Source organism: Drosophila tropicalis, unplaced genomic scaffold, assembly GCF_018151085.1.
Source record: "Drosophila tropicalis isolate 14030-0801.00 unplaced genomic scaffold, ASM1815108v1 contig_859, whole genome shotgun sequence".
Taxonomy (NCBI): Eukaryota; Metazoa; Arthropoda; class Insecta; order Diptera; family Drosophilidae; genus Drosophila; species Drosophila tropicalis.
In genome coordinates this window covers 11,726,779-11,748,400 of record NW_027173353.1, presented here as the reverse complement: position 1 = coordinate 11,748,400, position 21,622 = coordinate 11,726,779, and the positions used below count along the sequence as shown (strand labels likewise).

The window sequence follows — 21,622 nt, the reverse complement described above, 5'->3', positions numbered from 1 at the left end:
ATATATCTGTTAATGACTGTGTCGAATTTGATAAAGATCGGGTGACTATATTATATAGCTCCCATAGGAACGATCGGTGGAAAACAGTGACTTTGATCAATATCTTCGTTATTTCCTACGTTTGTGCAAACATAAGCCCCTTTAGATAAAACGTTCTTATACATTGATTGCTATTAGGTAAGGAAAGAGTTACCAAAAATGTTGCAAGGGTATACAAACTTTGACGCGGTCGAAGTTAGCCCGGGCCCTCTGGTTTTCTATTCAGTGTATTAGATGATCATTTCGTTCTATCCCTTAATTTACAATATTTATTCTCATTCCTAGCAGGCAATCAAAAAATTTAATATGGAAGGGATGGAATCTGCAGTTGCAAGCTTTGCCAAACTTAAATTGGTTTATGAAACCTTCGATCTTTTTGTAGGCAATTCTGAAAGCTGATATTAGTAGGCGATACAGAAATGTTGCGAACTTAGCTTTGAAATTTGGATAAACAATTGATATTTGAAATCGAATCGGAAATTATATCAAAACATAAACTAATCATTAGCAAAACTGTGGCCATCGGCTTTAGCCGTTGCTAAAATGCCTGTATGACTGGGCTATCTTGTCAACTCACCTACCAAGAGCTGTTGCCCGATGTAATTTCGGACTCTTTATGTCGGTCTATAGCCTTTCCGTATGATAATTATCATCAGTTATAAAAAAAAAAATAGAACAATATAATCATTATTAGAACTTTCTAGAGGTTAATAAAAGTCTTTCTGAAAGAAAGTCATTTACAATTTGATTAATCTGTGGAGTCAAAACGTTCTCCAGCCAATTTTGGACAATTTTTGCGTTATGCTGAAATATTTGCTATAAATGGATTTGGCTTTTCAGACATTATGCAATTTTATCTTCATTGTTGGCCATTATAAGTTTGCCAAATATATTTCTTTTATTGATAACACAATGTGAAATGCTTTTCCACAGGCCACGTATTCCATTGACACTCGGAAAATCGATTCTCATTGAGAATGATGAGTGTGAATCCACTAGGGAATTCCAAGGTGCCCGAATCTCTCAATTGATGAACAAGTTAAAGAAATGTCAAGCGAGACAGCGAAAATAAAATAAAATGCGTTGGCGAGGGGAGAACACGCCCCAGTCAGATTCAAGCCATGGCCATGGTTTCCTTATTTCTTTTTTCTAGTGATTTGAAATTTAGGTCCCCAAGGCAAACAGCTTTTCTTACTTTTTCCTTTCTTTTTTTGTTATATTGTGTTGCTAGGATTTTCTCTTTTTGCTTCTACTTTAACAGCACAAACGTTATGCATACAAATGAGGGAAATGGGAAAATGGGGAAACGGTTCGATGGGGGAAAAGTTAAAGGAAACGCAATTTGGCTGAAGCAAACGCCGAAAGGGGTTGCTCTTGAAAATGTACTGAAAACTCATTTTATTTATTTTTGTTTCCCCTTACCCACTGCAGACTCTACCAAAGGTACCTGTCCCACCGCTAGAGGAAACAATGGCCGACTATGTGCGTGCAGTGGAGCCCATCACGACACCGGCTCAGTTGGAGCACACCAAGGAGCTGATCAAACAGTTCACTGCCCCGAATGGCATGGGTCCGAGGCTCCATCAATATCTGCTGGAGAAGCGCGATGTCGAGGATAATTGGGTGAGCATTGATCGTTGATTGAAATCAAACTTTATTCTGATTGAATGCAGGAGAAGGCTAAATAGAAAAGAAACTTGTCTTATGACGAAGGGGTTGGTGGCCCATCTTCAATGACCGGAGCGGTGGGCACTGGAGTCTCGGGAGAAGGGACATCGGAGTCAGCTGGCGACGGGGGTCCGGGAACATCGATGGTAGTACCAGAGGGGGTGACCACACTGTCATCGCTGGCTGTTGATGTGGTAGTTTCATCATCAGTTGGTGGTGTTGGTGCGGAGGTGGTGGTGGTGGTTGCTGCGGTTGTGGTAGTGGTGCTAGATTCTCCGGGAGCTTCAGTTGTGGTTGTAGTGGAGGTTGTTGTGGTGGTCGTGGTAGAGCTGGAACTGCTTTCAGTTGAGTCATCCTTCACTGTGGTTGAGGCGGTTGTTGTGGACTCATTTGTGCTATTCATGGGCACACAAGTTACATTGATTGTCAGACCTTCGCACCGGACTGTTGGGATATAATCGTTGCAGCTGACACATGCTTGGAGCACATAGCAGAAATAGGTGTCTTCGCTGCAGTTGACTAGAGTTGTTGTGTTTGTCTTCGCATCGCATTGGTAGTGGGAACTGGGGTTCTCGTAGTTGGGCACCTTTAGAGTTTTATATTCCTTTATACACGCGTTAGGAGTGTCAATAGTGCTCTCGTATTTAGGTATATTGCAGCTCTGGGCATGAATGCTGACAGCCATCAAAGTGGCAACGACAAAGAGCACTGCAAATAGAATAGAATCGAATTAAATTCCACCTAAGATCCTGTTGCCATTTAGGTAATTCCTTACCGGCTTTCATTTTGTTGCTACGAATATTTCCTCGGATTTGGCTGGGCGATGTATTGCTGACTCGGTGATCACTGATACTATTCCATTCAGTCATGGGCAAAGCCTTTTTATGCCAGTCTCCAGTCTTACTGCGAGTGGCAATTCTCCTACATTCGGTTACATTTTTAATCAGTTCGCGTCTAGATTAATTCTTGTTGCCCTGGTGCAAAATTGAAGTCGAACGAACGAAATAATTGAAATGCGCTATGTAGCTTTGATAATCTTTGCCAAAGATAACACATGACGGAAACTACAGAACATTAAAATACCAAAAAATAGCTAGACTGGTTGTCAACCATCATCACTGATCAATGGTAATAATGGTTCAGTAACTACATATCGAGAGCATTCTCAAACATTACCAAGATCATCTGCGGGGATGGATGGAATCGTTCACATGACTTCATGGTTTTTCTGTTGAATTTGAAATGATACAGACAAAGGAATCGAACAAATCAATAGATAAGGGCATCCCATATCTGACATTGTTAAAGGTTTCCCCTGAAAACATTTGAACTTGTAGAAATGAAATATTGTTATTTGACAATAATTTTAAATTCTCATTGACTTCCGCTTTTCTTTTGCAATAGATAACCATCTATTCTTTTAGATTTTGTTGGGGAATTTCTTTCAAGTTGAACATGTCAGACGACATTGTGTAGCTGCTTTTGCTCCTCCTCCGATTCGTTACTTTCTGTTTTGTTTGGCACATTACATTATCAATTTGAGGTGTCAAGGCAAACCCTATCGGAATATTCCACAAATAACCCAAAAAATGGCAATCAATTAACATTTTTGACGCTTGATAAGAGTTCCTTCCCACGAAGAATATGTGAGTATGTATTTGGGTGGGTAGGTCGTTTCTTGGAATACGCCTCAGCCCAACACAGTGCAACCCATTCCAATACCCAAGAACATTGTCAAAATCGTGCCTTGCAGTTAAAACATAATAGTTAATTTTATTTGAGGATTAATTGAACATTTTCGAAAGAAATTCCGCTTGCTGGAGATAAAAAGGTTGAATTAGAAGTTGTCTGAACTGCTCTGTGGTTGAGAAAAGAGAGTTAGGCCAATGGCTTCTTCTGGACTTTACGTGGGGGAGCTGGCTTCTTGGCGGCCTTGGCTGGCACAGGAGCTGGCACCGAGGTCTTCTTAGCTGCGCTGGTGCTGGTGCTCTTGCCGGGCTTGGGAACAGTTGGCTTCTTGGCTCCACTGGACGATGGCTTGGGGACTGGCACTGGTTTCTTTACCGACTGTGAATCAACCTGAACGGTGGGTGGAGTTGGTGGAGCGGGAGCTGGTGTAGGAGGAATGGGGTGGGCCACTGCTTGCTCGCCACTTTCGTTCTCTTGCTCATTCTCATGTTCATGTTCATGTTCATGGTGATGATGGCCATGATGTTCGTGCTCGTGCACTTGTTCCTCTAACTGCTCTTGTGCGACCACACCAATCACGGGTGGGGAATCGGCAACCAGGTGAGTGGTGATCGGCTCGGATGTGGGCAGCTTATCCATGGGTGGAGCAGGCACATAGAGAGCCGGAGCGGCACATTGCTGGAGAACAAAGGTGAACACCTCGCCGGCGGGACAGTGAACAGTCAACTGATTGCCATTAACGCCCTGGCAGACGTAGTACTCGGAGTTGCTGTGGTAGCTGGGCCAACGGATACTGATCTCGTCGCGGGTGCACTGCAGCTTGTAGTCCAGACGGGCCTGTGACAGAGCCGCCAGGCTAAGAAGGGTCAAAGCGATAACTGTAAAGGACCAAATTTCAGTTCCACGACGAATTCAACATGGCAAAACATTTAACACTAACCTTTCATATTGTATCCGGGTAGGCTGATTGCGGGTGCTGGGGTATCCGTATGTATCAAGAGGAACTGTGTTACTGGTACTGTTCCGACAGAGGTCGTCTTGTCATTATTTATAGTGCTTCATCAGCAATCGCTATCACAATCGAAGATCACTGATCAGCGATAACAACAAGTTTTTCGGCTGATAAACTTTCCCCAGCATCGCCTAGCATGCCCCACCCAAAAAACTTGGCTAATTGAATCTGTGTCGTACATAATGACATTTCCATGTTGTCCCCCATCCATTCATCCATCCACTCATTCTTTCCAGGCCTACTATTACTGGCTCAATGAAATGTACATGGACGTCCGCATACCATTGCCCATTAACTCGAATCCTGGAATGGTGATGCCGCCGCGACGCTTTAAGACCGTACACGATGTGGCCCATTTTGCAGCTCAATTGCTCGACCTTCTGCTGGCCCACAAGGAAATGCTAGACAATGGTGAACTGCCATTGGAGCGGGCCGCTTCGCGTGAAAAGAACCAACCTCTGTGCATGGCGCAATATTATCGTTTGCTCGGCTCCTGTCGGCGTCCGGGCGTTCAGCGCGATTCCCAGTTCTTGCCATCGCGAGAGCGACTTAGCGATGAGGATCGTCATGTGGTGGTTATTTGCCGCAATCAGATGTACTGTGTCGTGTTGCAGGCCAGCGATCGAGGCACTTTAAGCCAGAGTGAGATTGCCTCCCAGATACTTTACGTTTTGAGCGATGCTCCCTGTTTGCCGGCCAAACCGGCTCCTATCGGGCTGTTAACTGCCGAGCCGCGAACCATTTGGGCCCAAGATCGCGAAGTTCTCCAACTGGACGAACGCAATCACCGTTATTTGGAGCTTATTGAGACGGCTCTGGTAGTTCTCTGTTTGGATGAACCTTTGGGCAAACATTTCAATGCACGCGGTTTCACTGGCGCCACGCCCACAATTCACAAGGTTGGCGAACGTGACGATACCAATATGGCCCACGAGATGATCCATGGCGGCGGCAGTGAGTACAATTCGGGAAATCGTTGGTTTGACAAGACCATGCAGGTAATGCCCACAAAAACGAATGACATCTTGTATCCTGTCTTTAAAATTTCTTTCGTTTGAATAGCTTATCATCTGCACCGACGGGGCTTGGGGACTCTGTTACGAGCACTCGACATCCGAGGGCATAGCTGTTGTCCAGTTGCTGGAAAAGATTCTGAAAACAATAGACGAACAGCCAGATGAGGAGGTTGGCTTGCCCCAACATCATTTGCCTCCGCCAGAGCGTTTGGAGTGGCATGTTAGCCAGCAACTAGAGCAGAGATTCGGACAAGCGTCCAAGAGTGTTGACAAGGCCATCGACGATCTCGATTTCTATGTCTATTGCTATCAAGGGTATGGTAAAAACTTTATCAAGTCCAGCCAGGTCAGTCCGGATGTCTATATACAGCTGTCTCTACAACTGGCGCACTATAAGCTCTATGGCCATCTTGTGGCCACCTATGAGAGTGCTTTCCACCCGTCGCTTCCTGCATGTAAGTTGTGATTTCGATCAACTTTATAACTTCTCTGATGCCCTCTCTCTTGGACACAACAGGGACGAGTGGACTGTATCAGGGCAGCTAGCATGGAGGCCTTGGAATGGGCCAAAGCCATGTGCCAGGGCGAAGGAGCCAATGTGACCCTTGAGAGCGATCGTGAGGATGATTACGAAGAATCGCGAAAGGTCAAGTTTAGCATTTACAGCGTAAGTAATTTGTGATTAAAGTTCGTAGGCCTAGAATCCCATGCTATCAATCACTTTAGAAGGATCATCTGCGGGAGCTGTTCCGCTGCGCTGTGGCGCGCCAAACGGAGGTCATGGTGAAGAACATATTGGGCAATGGCATCGATATCCCTTTGCTCGGATTGCGTGAGGCCAGTCTGGAGGTCAATGGCGAGATGCACGAACTGTTCACCGATGAGTCGTACAAGATATCGCAATGCTTCTTGCTATCTACGAGTCAGGTATCAGAGAGCATTCCAGCTGTCCAGAAACACATGGCACCAAGCACTTTGCACTATTTTTATCTCTGTTTGCACTACTACTATTACCTAATCACATTCTGCACCTCCCTCCACAGATGCACTAAAGATACGTTCATATGTAAGCTAGGCTCCTGCTTATTCTCTGTCCAAAAGTTGCTTAATATTGTCGATCTAAATCCGTAAACTCTTTCCACAGGTCGCCTGCACCACAAACAGCTTCATGGGTTACGGCCCTGTGACGCCTCGTGGATATGGCTGCTCCTACAATCCTCAACCCGAGCGGATTATCTTCTGCGTGTCGGCATTCTACAATTGCGAGGATACGAGTGCCTCCCGCTTTGCCAAATCCCTGCAGGACTCGCTCGACATAATGCGTGATCTTCTGCAGAACTAAAAGGAAACAATTCGAGCCCCAAGCTCAACGAAAAACATATCAATAAATGTACCTTAACTCTACTACTTACCAGAAAAAAAAACTCCAAGAAACAAGAAACTGAATGTAACTATGTGGTTTATTGTCGTCCACATGAGTCGGACGTTTCCTTTTGATGACCAACCACCAAGTATTTATGTAGATGTCTCCCAAAATCAAAAAGAAACCAACTAAAAACATACCGAAAACCAAATGTCAATCATAAACACATTGAGATGAAATACTACTTAACTATATTAACAAATATGTATGTATGAGTGTTTGTATGCAAATCGTTTGCTTTACCTGTTTACCCTTATCCAAATCGACTCGTAGATGAATTAGCAAAAGAAATCTAGTCAATTAAATGTTTTTAGAGCAATTTTATGCGTAATGCAATTGTTAGTGAGTGTTAATCTGTTAACTATACGATATATGATTTGAACTATCGGTTAAAAGCTACAATTTCCCCCAATTACCTAGTAACTATATAGTACTTTTAATCATTAGCTGAGCTTACTACGCATAGTTTTGCAGTCACTGATGGGACGCCGCGCAAAAGTATGCTAACATTTTGACAAAAAAAATATACGCTTGTTCCAATCGAAAACTTTCAAAGAATTTTGTTAATCGTTTTACTTAAGTGTTAGTAGAGTTAAATTACAATACATACACACACATACATACACACAAACAAACATCAATTAATCTATAAATCTGTTGAAAATACCTTGGAAATTTTATGGGAGTTTGTGAGCCAGACTAAAGATGCGACCACAGTACTTTAGATGCTGTCCACTGATATCAAGCAGAATGCTTTTTTGGATGAATATATTCATAACTATATAATAATCGTGCATATAGACTTGAGACGTAACAATACATATCAATAAATTTATACAATTCTGTTTAATTAACCAAAACAAAAAACCAACAAATAAATGTTGGGGAATTTAAAGCAAAGTATAGACAAAACCCTTGAAAATGAAGGAAAAAGTTACGATTTAGAAAGAAAAATATATATGTTTGTCTGTTTAAAATGTTAGCGAAATGAGTGTTTTGTAGCGACTATAAAACCATAAAATAAAAAATAATACAAAAAAAAAAATATATATATATATATATATACGTACGTTATTTACAAGAAAGTATATACACACAAAAATATATGGAAATGTTAATGTAACAAATATGTAACTAGTTGCTGTGTTCATTGTTGCTCTAAAATTCAAATTATATATTATATATGTATGTATTTACCATTATATGTTTGCAAACTGTTAACTGAACTAAACTATCGCTATGGATTAATCAATTCTATAATTAACCAATTATGTTTGTTGACTATCGTTAAGTTTGCTAAATATTTGTTTCAAGTGTATGCAAAAAAAAAAAACAAAATAATCACAAAGCTAAATAAATGCATTATACATAAAACAGCAGCAGCAGTTGAAATCCTGACCTACATATGCATTAACGAGGGTGGTCTTAAAAGTTTTCATAGTCGACTGAAAAGATTAAAACATTTTCATTTCATTTCTTTGCTTATGTTTTAAAAAGTTACTAGATTTACTTTACACTTTAAGAATAACTGTGTTTTAATGTTTATATAGTGAAATATTGAAAAAGAATGGTCATGACTTTTCTGTTTTTATCTTTGTGATGACTCAAATCTGTGTAGTTGATAGGACTTTTCAACCTGCCCTTGTATACAAATCAATATCGTAGACTACACATCTGATACGGATGCCTACGCACCTAGAATAGGGTAATTCTATTTTTTGGTCTTAGAGAATGATAAGCTGGCTTCCGAGAAAAGTTAACCAAAAGTTGGATATTTCACCGGAAGATTGCGCATTATTTATACGAAAGATATGGATATATTAATGGCATATATGTATATATGTATGTAGATGCGATAAGCCCAGCACATGTGATAAACTCAAGGCACTTGATTAATATTTTAATTAAATCAAAAGAAGTGAAAAGAAAAAAACAAAATCAAATGGCCCGGTTTACTAGCCATATAAAAGACAGGCGATGGCATAATGACAATAGTTTGTTAAGAGTCTTCCAAAAACAATCAACATGAAATGTAAGTAATCTTCCTGAAGCGAGAAACTCGGTTTAATAGTTATCCTGGATCCTTGCAGTCTTCCATTTGCTTCTGACCCTCTGTCTCGCCATCTTTTTGTGCGTTGGACCAATGGTTCAGGCCCAAGTGCCCTCAATTCCAACAGAGGCACCTACTCCACCAACTGGATCTGGCAATAGCGATGGCACGACTAGTACTGGCTTCCCCGGACCACCAACAGCAGCCAGCACCGCAGCGACTCCCGAAGTTAGTACCATTTACCCAGAGTATGGCGTCTAAAGAACTAGTTCCAAGAGTCAAATTAAACATTCTGTTATAGCAATCAATCACTCGGTGTTTACATTTACATTTAAATATAGCATAAACGGATATTTATTGTCCAACATAAAACTAGACGCATATAAATTACACAATACACAACACACACACACACTTCGTTACATATATAATCCACCATATGTAAAGGGGTATGCGAGGATGAAGCCCAAACTGGAGGCGACTAAGTTGCCTTACAGCTTAGCTTGTTGCCACATTGCGTCGAAAGGATCCGCGCACCTGAATCTGCAGTTGTTCGCTACTGCAGTCATCTCGGCCCGACTGCAATTAGACAAATGAAGGATCAGACAATCGATAAGCTATTAAAGCTATCCCAATCTCACAACTCACCTTGCAAAAGTTCTGTTCCAGCAGTTCCATGGCCGTCAAACGCTGTTTGGGATCATGCTGCAGGCAATGGTCAATGAAATCGTGACCCTCCTGTGAAAGACTTTCAGGAGCCTGAGGTTTCTCTCCCATGCCAACTTTGAACATGATTTGGAAATTGGAATCAAATTGAGCCCAAGGCCGCTAAAAAACAAAAAGACAACAATTAACTTTCCAACTCTATTAAAAAATAGTTTGATTAATATTAATAGTCAAGACTGTTCATTCCATCGCTCTCATATAAACAGGCGATGACATAATGACAATAGTTTGTAAAGAGTCTTCCAAAAACAATCAACATGAAATGTAAGTAATCTTCCTGAAGCGAGAAACTCGGTTTAATAGTTATCCTGGATCCTTGCAGTCTATAAAGCTAAAGCTTACAGTTTAGTTAGTCAAAAGTTTGGAACTCAGATTGTTGTTTTTGCACAGATTGTGGGCACCTCGAAAATCCAGACAACTTTTTTTTGATTTGCTGTTTTATGTGATTTCTACGTCCTAACAAGTTAAACAAAACTTAATCAATATTTGATTGTTGAATGTTTGGTTGAAAAGGGGGAAAAAAATGTCCAAGCTTCGAATGTGAAAGCCAAAGACAACCCCAATGGGGTTGTATGAACTATGAGCTGTACAACAGTTCCTCAATCAGATCAAGCATTTGAGGTAGCTCATGGAATGACTCATTTGATAATGCCTACTGCTGAATTCGCACTTAAAAAGTGATATCAAAGTTCCCACTACTTACGAAATTTGTCAGTAATTTGTACTATTATCAGCTATCGGTTATCAGTTTAATGCTCACCTTGCCCGAGGCCATCTCGACGACCACGCAACCCACGGACCAGATATCAGCGGCTCGTCCATGGCCATCGCTGTTCGTCTTGGTAAACACCTCCGGAGCCATGTAGGCCTGGGTGCCCACATAACCTTGCAGTTCTCCGGGGACAGTGGTGTGGGCCTGGATCTTCACCGCTGATCCAAAGTCTCCCAGTTTCAGGCTGTTGCTGCCATCCACAAGGAAAATGTTAGCAGTCTTGATGTCGCGATGCACAATTCCGTGTTTGTGCAACTCGGCTACGCCCGAGAGCAGTTGGGCGGTAAAACGACGGGCCAATGCTTCGGGCAATCCACCAGTCAGCTCTACCAAGGACTCCAGAGTGCCCTCTGAGCAGAGCTCCATAAAAATGAGCAACTCTTCGCGATGGACTTCGATGCCGTAGTAGCGCACTAGATTTTTATGCTTGATACCCTCAAGAATCTTTAGCTCTTCAGCAACATTCTTAAGAGCTCGAGTCTCGCCCGGCTGAATGGCGATCTCTTTCATGGCCATCAATTCACCCGTGTTGTTATTGACAGCCGTGTACACTTTGCCGAAGCGTCCCTGGCCAATCTTGATTCCGCGATGCCAGCGGAAGTGCACACTGCGAGCCCGGATGTGCACCTTATCGCAAGAATTAAGTGCCTTGACCTGGCCAATAAGTCGGCGATCCCGCAGACGCTCTTCGAGATCCAGATCCAAGCGATTGACAGCATCGCGAACTCTTTCCTGGCGCAATGCAAGCGGTGTGCTCGCTGAGGCCGGAGTGGGTGGCGGGGTCTGGGGTACCAGGAGGCGGAGCTCGCCGTTTGGACTGCTCTGGCAAGGTGTGTCCACGTAATCCGCACTATCCACGGAACTGTACACATTTGACGACTGCTGCAGCATATCCTCCTTGAGACTAAACTGCGGATGTAGCAATTTGTTGTACGGTGGCGATTGCAATGGCGGTGTATTGGGATTTAGAACGATGCCAGCGGACATGGGCGTTCGTGTGGGCGTCCGGGAACGCGAGGTGGCCGGCGACGATGTTTTGCGTGTGCGTGGTGACGCCTTCTTGCGGGCCACCTTCTCCGGCTCTGAGGTAATGCCAATCACATGTGAGATGCAGCGGTCCATTTGCTGTTTGAGTTCCTCGAACTGATGCTCATCAAGATGCTGGGTGATCTGGGGATCACATGCCAAAATGAGAAACTCTAAGCCTTGGGAGGCCCAACGTGGTCGCATGCCGCGTCCCCGCTCGCATCGCTCCATGACGAAGTGCATCCACATCTTGGCATACGTGATAATGCCCAGCGCCAGGTCGACGGTATGGGCGCCGCTGTCTTTTTGGTCCATAATACGCTGTTCAAACAGCCGTATTACATCTTTGTGATACTCGAACCCAAACTTATAGCCCTGATGGAGAATCTCACGGGTCCTCGACAGCACCGCCTGGCGATCCTGTTCGTCCAGGTCACGCATATTGTTCATGCAACATCGCTTTTGCACGCCCTCAATGATCTCGGTCAATTTGTTGCGCACCTCTAGGACATCTTGCTGCAGCAACTTGAAGGCAGCCTTCACATCCGAACAGATAAAGTCGTGCTGCTGATTGGCCACATCGTGCTCGTAATGTTCTCGGTGGAAGTCGGTTGTCTCCACATCGCGACAGAAGGTCTTGGCAAAGAAGAGCACCTTAATGGAACGCTCCCGCTCCACGGTCAACAAAGCCTGAGTCTCGCGGCAAATGGTCAACAGTTGCCATTTAAGTTCCTCGTTGTCGTCATTTTCTGCCGCTCCGGCAATCTGCTTGTCCAGCTCGGCAGAGCGTTGCACCAGCCGCGTGGCAATGTTACGCAGCAACTTGCTAATGATGCCGCAAAATTTCTGCGAGGCCAACGTATGCATGCCCTTGATCATGGGACTAATCAGCTTGGTGAACATCCACTCCTTCTCCAGCACAGACTTCTGATTTGTCTCCGGCACGGCAACCAGCACCAATTGATCGATGTACTCCAAATAGAGCTCAAAGGTCTTTCGTACCGTCGCATCGTAGTGATTGAGAATACTAATGTACTTTCCCAACTCTGTCTCGTTCTCGACCAAAGCTGTCGTTATGTGCCTCTGGTAGCGTTCACGGTGCGTCAATGCTAGCGTTAGGCCTTCGCGCAGCTCCTTCATCAACTGCTCCAAACTGAGTGGATTGGGACGCACTGGCCGAGTCTCGAGACGCATGCGCAGGAACTCGTGCATGAACTGCAGCGGGATTCCGCTGAGGAATACAAAGGTGGGAATGTATGAGGGTAGATTGATCGATTGCGCCTCCTCGCTCCAGTAGCCGTATGTGCGCAGTTCGATCACCTGCTCGCGGCTTATGTGTGGATCCAGGCGTGGCACATCTTCCTCGATGGCTTCCGCATCCAGTTCCACGTCATAGTCCTCTGTGCCGGGTTTTTCCAGGGCAATGTGCGCTTTGTACAGCGCCACATTATGCAGCTTGTGCAGGAAGGCGAGAGACTTAGCCAAGCCACGGCATTTAAGGACATTCTCGATAAACTTGCGATACAAAGCCGAGGACTGCTCCCCATCATTGCTGCAGGTACCCAATGGCTCGACACTGAATATATTTATGTCGTGCATAGATCCCTTTCTCATCTGTGGACACTCATTTGATATTGACAGCTGACTGATCTCCGTCGAGGTGGATCTGCAAGGAAATCAATATCAATTAATTTGCGGCCTTGTCGATTGGATCCTACCCATTGTTACTCACTCATTACTACTGGAAGTTTCGCCGGGCACATGTGTGCTATCGTTAAGCATAAACTGCACCTTGGCACAAGACATGCTTCCATTACCATTGGGACACCCAACACCCGTTCTTCTCCCGCCGGCCACACTGGGCGGCTTCGAGGAGTCCATGGAATTGACAGCCGAATCGTTCTCGTTCTCCACACCCGAGGAGGAGGAGTTGCCGCTGTCAGAGCCAATGTACGAGGTCTGCACTGGCCACGAGAACTTCTCATCCTGCAGTCTGGCAAGGATCTTGCCCAAAATGCTTAATTTCAGTTTGTTCTGCTTGGTAATGTTGTACCACAGGCACATGGACTTGATACGCCCCACAAAGCTCTGCGATTTGTAAATGGGATGTGACGACCCCATGGCCTGTGACGAGGGATATAGCGACTCGGCGACCTCTAGACGTGTCAGCATATCCTCCACCTCTCGCAGCGCCATCTCCTGCTGATCCATGCAATCTTTGCAGTATAGGGAAATGCACCCCTGGCACATCTTGCTGGGCAAAGGAGCTAGAATCGATTTTAAAATATATTGAAGGTCAACTTTTCCATTAGTTTACTCACAACTGGCATTTGAGTTGCCATCCGAGTGGATGCCACTGTCCAGACTGATCAAACTCGGTTCCCGACGATAGCGGGGCTGAAATCTGTAGCTTATTATCTGGGTCAGCAGATCGGAGACGCCCAGACGGGCATCGAACAGATATTTGTCCTGCTGTTCCACAGTGCGATCGGCCTGCCAGGCCTGCAGCTCCAGCCAGATGAGATCCTTTAGCTCCGTTTGCCAGGTGTGCTCCTCCTGCGACGGCTTGGCGTCCTGCCTATCCACACTGCCCAACTTTATGAGATTTGCAAAAGTCTCGTGGAAATCCTTTCGTTTGCCCAGCCCTGCCTTCTGTTTGCCATCGCCCTTAAGTATGCCAGCCGGCAGAAGCTGGGAAGCAAAGGCCAGAGGCGGAGCTGATGATCGGCAACCAATTGGCCGCGAAGAGACACAGCGATATCTGTTACAGCTCTCCACAACTTTGGAAGCGATCCTTAGTGGCAGTGGCGCCGACACATCCGAACTAAGTGGCATAATCTTATCCAGAGATTCCAGGGGATGCGCTCCCTCGTGGAAACTATTGCCCCGCGGCGGTGGCACCGCTGCCGTGGCCAACGAGTTCTTCATCTCCCGCTCCGAGTCTCGCAGCAGCGATTGCAGACGTTTATCTGTCCGTTTCTCATCATTGACAAACATCTCATTGAGGAGGGCGCAGTCCATGGTGTTGCGGCGCAGGACACGAGATCGAGCCATACGTGACATGCCCTTCTTTGGTGTCCCACCAACACTGGCTGGCGAATCCGTGGACCTACAAAAGAAACACATTAGTGATCCTGAATGAGCAAACGCAAAAGTTAGCAGAGCCAACATAGACAAACATATGGAACCATATGGCGAGTTCTCATACTCAGCACTGATAACCACCCAACATGTCGTGACCATCATCCACTCTCATCGATTCCAGTGAATCCAGTCCATAGCCTGGACACAAACCCTTATCGCATATAATATTACATCATATTGATTGATTTCACTTTTTATCTGGTTGCAAAACCTACTCTGCTCTCCACTCCCTGAATCTCTCTCTATCTCTCTCTTTCTGTGTTCTATGATCTCTATTAACTTACGCTACAACATTGGCCACTTTTTGCTTGCGTTCCCAGTCGCGATTCTTGATTTTGAGACGTGTGCGTGGTGGAGTTGTGCCGAACTCCTCGTAGTGGGCGGCCAACTCATCGTCGGGATGCAAATCCTCCTCCAGGGTACCAATGCGGGCATTCAGCATTTGCACTGGCCGCGATGCCGTTTGCTTCACCCGAAACTCCACTCTAATTAAAAGAAAAGACAGCGAAAGAAAGAGACTAATCAGTTGAAAGTTGGACTTGAATGGAGCCAAGGTCTAATAATCGTTTTGGCTAATTGGCATGCAGCCAAGTGGCAACTAATCAATGATAAGAGGGAGGTAAATATATGAGGGTTAGGACTATGACGGGATGGGAAGGGACATAGGAGACGTGACTATTGGTTTATCTTATCGGCCCTCACTGCAGACAGACGCATGTCACGCCCGTAATTATGCTTTAATTTTAGCACAGGTTTGATTTACACCACAAACGAGATATTAATTGGCAACATTTCTACGTCGAATCGGTAAATCGCGCCACTTTTGCATCAGCACATTTCATCATTGATATGGAATATCCTTAAATATCTCGTCTACTGACCAAAGTCCATCGCGATGATTCAAAGTTTGTAAAGATATCCAAAGTACACAATGAAGTGATAACAAAAATAAATTCCCTAAAGTTATTGATAACTTTTCTTAAGCCTTTCCATGTACTTACTTTTTTCGCCGCATTCTGTTTGAGCTAAGCTTAAACAGTGGCTCTCAAACTGCAAGGCGGCAACGAGAGCCGAAAAGAGAGAAAAAATGATAAAATTCTCTTTTTTTTTTTTTTGTACACTTTTGTGCTTTTTGTTTTCGGTTTCTTCTTTGGCCCTCAGGGCTTTAAAGTGTTTCACCACAGTGATTATATTTACTTAATTTGAAAAAAAAAAATAGAAAAGGTCCGCGGGGGGATTTGGAACGGCCCCCTCCCCGGTATTTATACGGGGACTGCGACAATAATAATGCGAAATACATATAGATTATATATATGTATATTTGTCCACACGCGAATGTATATAATACTCGCACAATTACAATTACAGTGTTCAGTGCTGGAGAACTTTAGACGCGGCCAAGCGAAAAAAAAAAAAACAAGCAACGATGACTGTGTGTGTATGCCGCAGGGCAAAGGGGGGTGGAGCTTTTCTCTGGGTGGGTGGGTGCTTGATGTTGCTTTTTATCTTTCTTTTCTTCTTTTTCAGCTAACCAGCATTCCGTTTAAACACACAGGGAGTCAGTTCAGTGGGTTCCTTTGATATTTTATAAGCCGCTTGCTTGGTCGCCAAATAATTTGATCACTTGACACTTTCATTGTTGGGGGCGAATTGAAATGCGGTGCGGCGGGCACTCAATTTATTAGCACTTTAACAAACAGAATTTACCCCATGTAGTCGCACAGCAAAAGCGAAATATGATTTCTAGTATACGAGATTCTACAAACACATGTGCATACACATAGTATATATCATACTGACAGACAGACCAACTACGTATCTATGGGTGAGCCGACCGACCGACCGACCGAGCTACCGAGCGACTGCAGCTCACAGTCGGAACCGTTAAACTAAACTGTCGAACGGCGGGGCTCTAGGAGTCATTGTCATCCAAATTGTTGTATTGTTTATGCCCAACCAGGAGAATCAAAGAGAAAGCCAGAGCGTGAGAGAGAGACCGCGGGTAAGAGTATGTGGGAGTGTATGAGTGAGTGTGTGAGTGCGAGAGCAAGCGTCTTTACCGGCGTGTGGCTAAAGAGAACTTGTGGATTTGCTGATCAGAATTCCATTTGTGGCTGGTAATTGGCTTCTAACTGACAGTTTCTGTTTACATATTCATTTATTTAATATGATTATGGTGATTACGATGATTATTAACGGCGTATCCAAAGACAGAAAGCAAGTGTTTTGTAGCCAAACTGATATTATTTATCAATAATCCTTCTAAATAATACAAAAGAACACGAAATTGAATTAAATTTAATAATCGATCAAAGCTTAGGAAAAAGTATTTTCGAAAGTTGATCTTAAAAGTTCTTTAATTGTGAGCACCAACAGTCAAATGATATCTATTAAATATTACAAATAATCAATATCGCGTTTTATTGGCAATGGGATAACACTGCGTATGAGTAATATGTTTGCTTGGATAAGCTGAAAACAGCCAAAGCAAAAGCAAACACACGCTGTTTAAATTGAATTGCAAATTAAATGCTGGGAATGGAATCACCTGCAGGGTATTTGATCACTTTTTAAAGCATTCATCACTTGCACTTAACTTTAAACATTTACATTTGTGCCTTTAGTATTAACCTTGTTGTATGTACATACATATATACATTCTTTGTCCTAATTTCATGATAAATTTGAGACTTTGGTCACTTAAAACATTTCCCTTTAAAATTATTTAAAATATCCCTTTTGAAATTTAAGTCAAACCTTGAATCTAAGCCGGCTGGAGGTCAATATTAAAGGGCAGATTATTCAAAACCAGCTCAGAAGATGCGAGCAGATTGTCTGTATTGCTATTTCAGGAGCCACCATGTTCTTTCATCAGCGGACTATATTTTTGCGATTTTTTTTTTTTTTTTTTTGGTAATTTGATGAACGACAGTGGCGGACTTCTGGGATTGGCTTCGCATCATAGCTTCCATTAGTTGCATTCGTTCTACATATAAATTTATATATTTACATATACATAAGTAAATCTTGTTGTGTCATGTAGCAGGTGAGAACTAGCTAATCCTTTATTTTCTCTTTTGTTATGATTATTATTGGCTTTCGACCAATATTCTGATATTTGGCAATTTGTTAGTTGGGTCGTCAAAATATTTGACTTTGGATTTGCAATATCTTAGGGATTTTCCCATGAAAATTCTTTTGAGAATTCTAATTTGTGTTAATATAAATATTAACATATTTAATAATCCTAAACTAAACATAATTTTATGTATGTATGTATGTATGTACATACATATGTATATGTATTTAAGAAATATGTTGGGCGAAAAGTAAGAAAAACATTGTATTTAAAGAAATTTTTAGTTAAATACATTTGGATATGCATATAAATATTTACACACATACATAAGCAACTTCATATACATATATATGTATACCTACAAACATATTTATGTTTGTATGTCTATTGTTTAAAATTCTGATATTTTGTTTTGCTTTTGCAAATTATCTTTGGAAGATTTATACCTTGCTCCCAGTCTGTAGATAAATAAGTACGTTCCTACACATAATATTTCTTGTTTTTTGTTGTTTTGTTTCTACAAAAATTTGAATATACTGTTAATGATAGACGCATGCTAAAATAAGTATATGTATAAGTATGCATGTGTGTGGGCCATTGCGGAAATACATAGTTTTTTATGTATGCGCATGTTTGTGTGTGTGCGTGTGTATGTAGACAGCCGATTCTAATTACGCTTATCAAAACTTATTTGATTGTACTCATTTACACTCACAATTTGTTTAGTGTATTTTGGGCCTGGCCATCGTTTGAATCAAAAAGCAGCGAGAGAGACTGAAGTTATAAAGATTTTTTTGTCGAAAAGGCGGCAAGTGGCAGGTGCACCTCAAATTCTATTACGGTAACTTCACGTGTGCATGTGTCTGTGTACGTGAGAGACAGATCGAACACACTTCGTTTAAGAGTGTGAAACTACAGTTATTAAAAGACCTTCGTTTGTGTTTTGGTTTTTCTTTTCGTTTGTTTTTTTTTTTTCTAATTGGAATTCCATTCAAGAGACAAACTGAAGACAATTGAGAGAAGAAAGCGAATTTGATTTCAAAACAGAATCGGGTCTCTCTCACGAGGCGGACGACGCGTATAACGAAAGAGGTTACAAAGCGAAATGTGCAAGCACACGTATTAAAACGCGTTTTAATTTCCCCCCTCCAACCACACCATTCACCACCGTCCACCATAGCCAACCCCAACGACTTTAAGCCAAGCAAATTGATCACCAGCAACAACAACAATCTGTTGTGCGAGACAAGGAGGAAGAAGAACGAGTAGAGAGTTCCAAGACATGCCAAACTGGAGACTAAAATTAATTTCACTAAACTTCTATGGCAAAACAGGTGACAAACAATCACCAACACACACACATATTTAGTAGTGTATGTATATGTGCTAAACTGTGTTAAGACATGCAAGATTTTTGTATTGGAGAAATGGTTTCATCCCATCCAAATTCAATCAGAAAACTTTTCTCTTCCCGTATGTAAGCTTTGACATTGGGATACCCTCTAAGAAATAAAGGTGAAGAGCCAAATTTGATAGACTAATCGATCAAAAAGGCAAGAGCAAGGGCGTATTCTCCATTGTAATTAGAGGCAAACAATATTTGTTGGCTGTTCTTGTGGTAATACTAAAAAAATGTATTCTCCCCTGGGCCACTAAGGAAAGCAACAGGAAAGTATTCACAGATGCCCTTAAAAGGGCAATAATTATTTATATGTATTATTAAATTAAAAAAAAACATATAAATTGTGATCACATTTAGAGACTAAAACGAAACAACAGTAAAAAACGTTTTACAACTAAACCAATTAAACAGGGTAATTAGCCCTTCTAGGTATTCTATAAATCCGTCAACAGTACGGACCATAATCGGTCTATTTCGAACTCTGATTGGATGTGAATTGAAAAGATTCAAGCATGAACCAAAACTAATTTAAAAGAATCAAATCATTTTATCAAGAGGACACAATTTTCTCCTATCAAAGCAGTCTCTTATGGTCAAAAAATTAAGTCATTTAGGACTATTTTAACCTCATGGAGTACACATATGATCAGAAATTTGATAAAAGTATTGTAGTTTATACCTTATAAAAACTCAGATAACGATGATTGTCTGTGTGTACATATATACCTTTTAATGCTTTTGGGTTTACAGGGTGCTAAAAATGAATAAGCGAATACATCGTAAAATGAAGAAAAAAGGCGGAAAAGGTAACACAATAAATGCCATAGATATGCATATACACATACATGTCCCTGTATCTCTCCGTCTCTCTGGGCCCCTTTTTGGCTGTGTCGTTGTGTTGTCTTATCAGGCAAGAGTCATCGTTATCAGCAAATATCTTAGAAGACTTAAAAACCCCCACCGAAAAAAATGAAGGCACAACAACAACAAAAACAAAACCTGGGCTATGATCAATGGTTCCATGCATAATCATAATTATTGCGCTGCAGAGCTACAGAAATAAAGCACAAAAATATATGTACAAACATACATATGAGAGAAAAAAAAAACAAAGTGTTCGATTGCAAGAAAAAATTCAAATTTTTACATTAATTTGTGGCTGTCTTGCAAAAAAAAAAAAAACCAGTAACTCAGGCTAAAATTGATTGGCTGGCTGACTGAGCCGCATTATTATCACCCATAAGCGCTCCCCTCCACCACCCCTTTCCGAAGTGATATAATTGTATGATTTCGCTTCGTTTTTCAAAATGACAATATTGTTTCTCGTTTATTTACATATATTTAGCTAATATATAACAACAACTCTTTAACTTCTCTTCTAAAGGCATGTAGCAAAATTCAATTACCCCTTTTCGAGGGTACTTCGAGGGCTTATTCATCGGGATCGTTGATTTGATTTGGTTTTTTAAAACACGTTGTTTACGTTTTAACAATTAAAAAAACTGGAGACGAAACGAAAGGAAAAGAGAGAGGGAGAGAGAGAACTCTTACAATCTCACCCACACATGGATGCAGAGACAAGTTTCTAATACATATGTATGTATGCATTTGTCTGGTCTATATATGTGTCGTAATAAGTCTTTAACTTCTACTTCTTTTTGTTTTGTTCGTTCGCCTTGGGATTTTCCGCCTTTTAATAAGGCACATTGGCTAGAGGCTCTCACCTTGCAACATCCTCGTCCACACTTTGCTCACGCCGTAATCGTATGGGAGGCACGGGTGGCTTTGTGGCTTCTTCTTCTTCCGATTTTTGTTGCTGTTGTTGTTGCTCCTCATGGTCTGTTGTAGCTGCAGCCGGCGTCAATTGCTGCTGCGGTATTTGTAAACCTTGAAGTGCTACCAAATCGATTGTACGCACTCTTCTGCGATTATTTGACATATTTGTTGGTTATTCTTGGAATTCCTAAGCAGCTTCACACACTACACTACTCTTTACACACACACACACACTCACGCATAAACACAGAAGATTAGCACACGAGTTTGCTAATGTAGGGGAAATTGAGTGTGTCCAGAGGTTTGGGGGATACAGGGGATGTTAATCAAATTTATTTTAATTTTTACTTTCACGACACAAGAAACACACACGTATCCACATGGAACCGATAAAACCAGGTGACGCGTCTCACCTGGGCACCAGGTTTTCTTAAGTATTTGCTGCGTTGGTCTTTTTTTTCTTCACGATTAAATTGACTAGCACATGCAATGGCAAGAATAATTTTTTTTATATTCACTTTTTAATATTTTGTTCAACATTTTAGGCGCGTTTCTTTTATCAATAGTCGCAGATTTCTTTTTATTTTTAATTCAAGCGACAGCGAAAAACTCGCAATTTTAAACAACAAAAACAACACTGAAAAATTTCAGTTGAGATGAGCACTGTTAAGTTGAAATTAACAGTGCTACGAACTGTTAGGAATTTTGAAAAACCGATTTGGCTAATTTTACCTTCAAAGGATTTGGAGTCCAAATTTTGTTCGACAAAGTATTTTAGTATGAGAATTAATATTTCTTCA

At 42.1% G+C, this 21,622-nt stretch overlaps 4 protein-coding genes across 6 annotated transcripts in view; 2 read left to right on the top strand and 2 right to left on the bottom strand.

The window, feature by feature from the left end:
- The window catches only part of ChAT (Choline acetyltransferase), a 28,212-nt gene extending 20,326 nt beyond the window's left edge, over positions 1-7,886 (top strand). The window contains 7 exon segments of the mRNA XM_068296750.1: positions 1,471-1,662; positions 4,645-5,406; positions 5,471-5,857; positions 5,859-5,879; positions 5,942-6,091; positions 6,151-6,351; positions 6,569-7,886. Of these exon segments, the coding sequence (XP_068152851.1) occupies positions 1,471-1,662; positions 4,645-5,406; positions 5,471-5,857; positions 5,859-5,879; positions 5,942-6,091; positions 6,151-6,351; positions 6,569-6,766 (1,911 nt within the window). The 3' untranslated portion in view covers positions 6,767-7,886.
- Positions 3,523-4,343, bottom strand: LOC137582003 (uncharacterized). Its single transcript, XM_068296429.1, has 2 exons — positions 4,337-4,343; positions 3,523-4,274 (listed from the first exon to the last, which is right to left on the bottom strand). The coding sequence occupies exons 1-2, from the start codon at positions 4,341-4,343 to the stop codon at positions 3,586-3,588; spliced, it is 696 nt and encodes a 231-aa protein (XP_068152530.1). The 3' UTR covers positions 3,523-3,585.
- Positions 7,887-8,804: 918 nt separating the features above from the next.
- On the top strand, positions 8,805-9,158 carry LOC137582272 (uncharacterized). Its single transcript, XM_068296749.1, has 2 exons — positions 8,805-8,879; positions 8,938-9,158. The coding sequence occupies exons 1-2, from the start codon at positions 8,873-8,875 to the stop codon at positions 9,156-9,158; spliced, it is 228 nt and encodes a 75-aa protein (XP_068152850.1). The 5' UTR covers positions 8,805-8,872.
- Positions 9,159-9,221: 63 nt separating this feature from the next.
- Mekk1 (mitogen-activated protein kinase kinase kinase 4) lies at positions 9,222-21,441 on the bottom strand. 3 transcript variants are annotated; one of them, XM_068296217.1, is made up of 8 exons: positions 16,273-16,420; positions 15,567-15,615; positions 14,850-15,050; positions 13,743-14,530; positions 13,154-13,688; positions 10,384-13,087; positions 9,546-9,725; positions 9,222-9,476 (listed from the first exon to the last, which is right to left on the bottom strand). In XM_068296217.1, the coding sequence occupies exons 2-8, from the start codon at positions 15,578-15,580 to the stop codon at positions 9,396-9,398; spliced, it is 4,503 nt and encodes a 1,500-aa protein (XP_068152318.1). In that variant the 5' UTR covers positions 15,581-15,615; positions 16,273-16,420; the 3' UTR covers positions 9,222-9,395. The 3 variants fall into 3 exon arrangements, with proteins under 3 accessions (XP_068152318.1, XP_068152317.1, XP_068152319.1); XM_068296216.1 differs by lacking the exons at positions 15,567-15,615; positions 16,273-16,420 and adding an exon at positions 20,771-21,440; XM_068296218.1 differs by lacking the exons at positions 14,850-15,050; positions 15,567-15,615; positions 16,273-16,420 and adding an exon at positions 20,771-21,441.
- Positions 21,442-21,622: the final 181 nt, after the last annotated feature.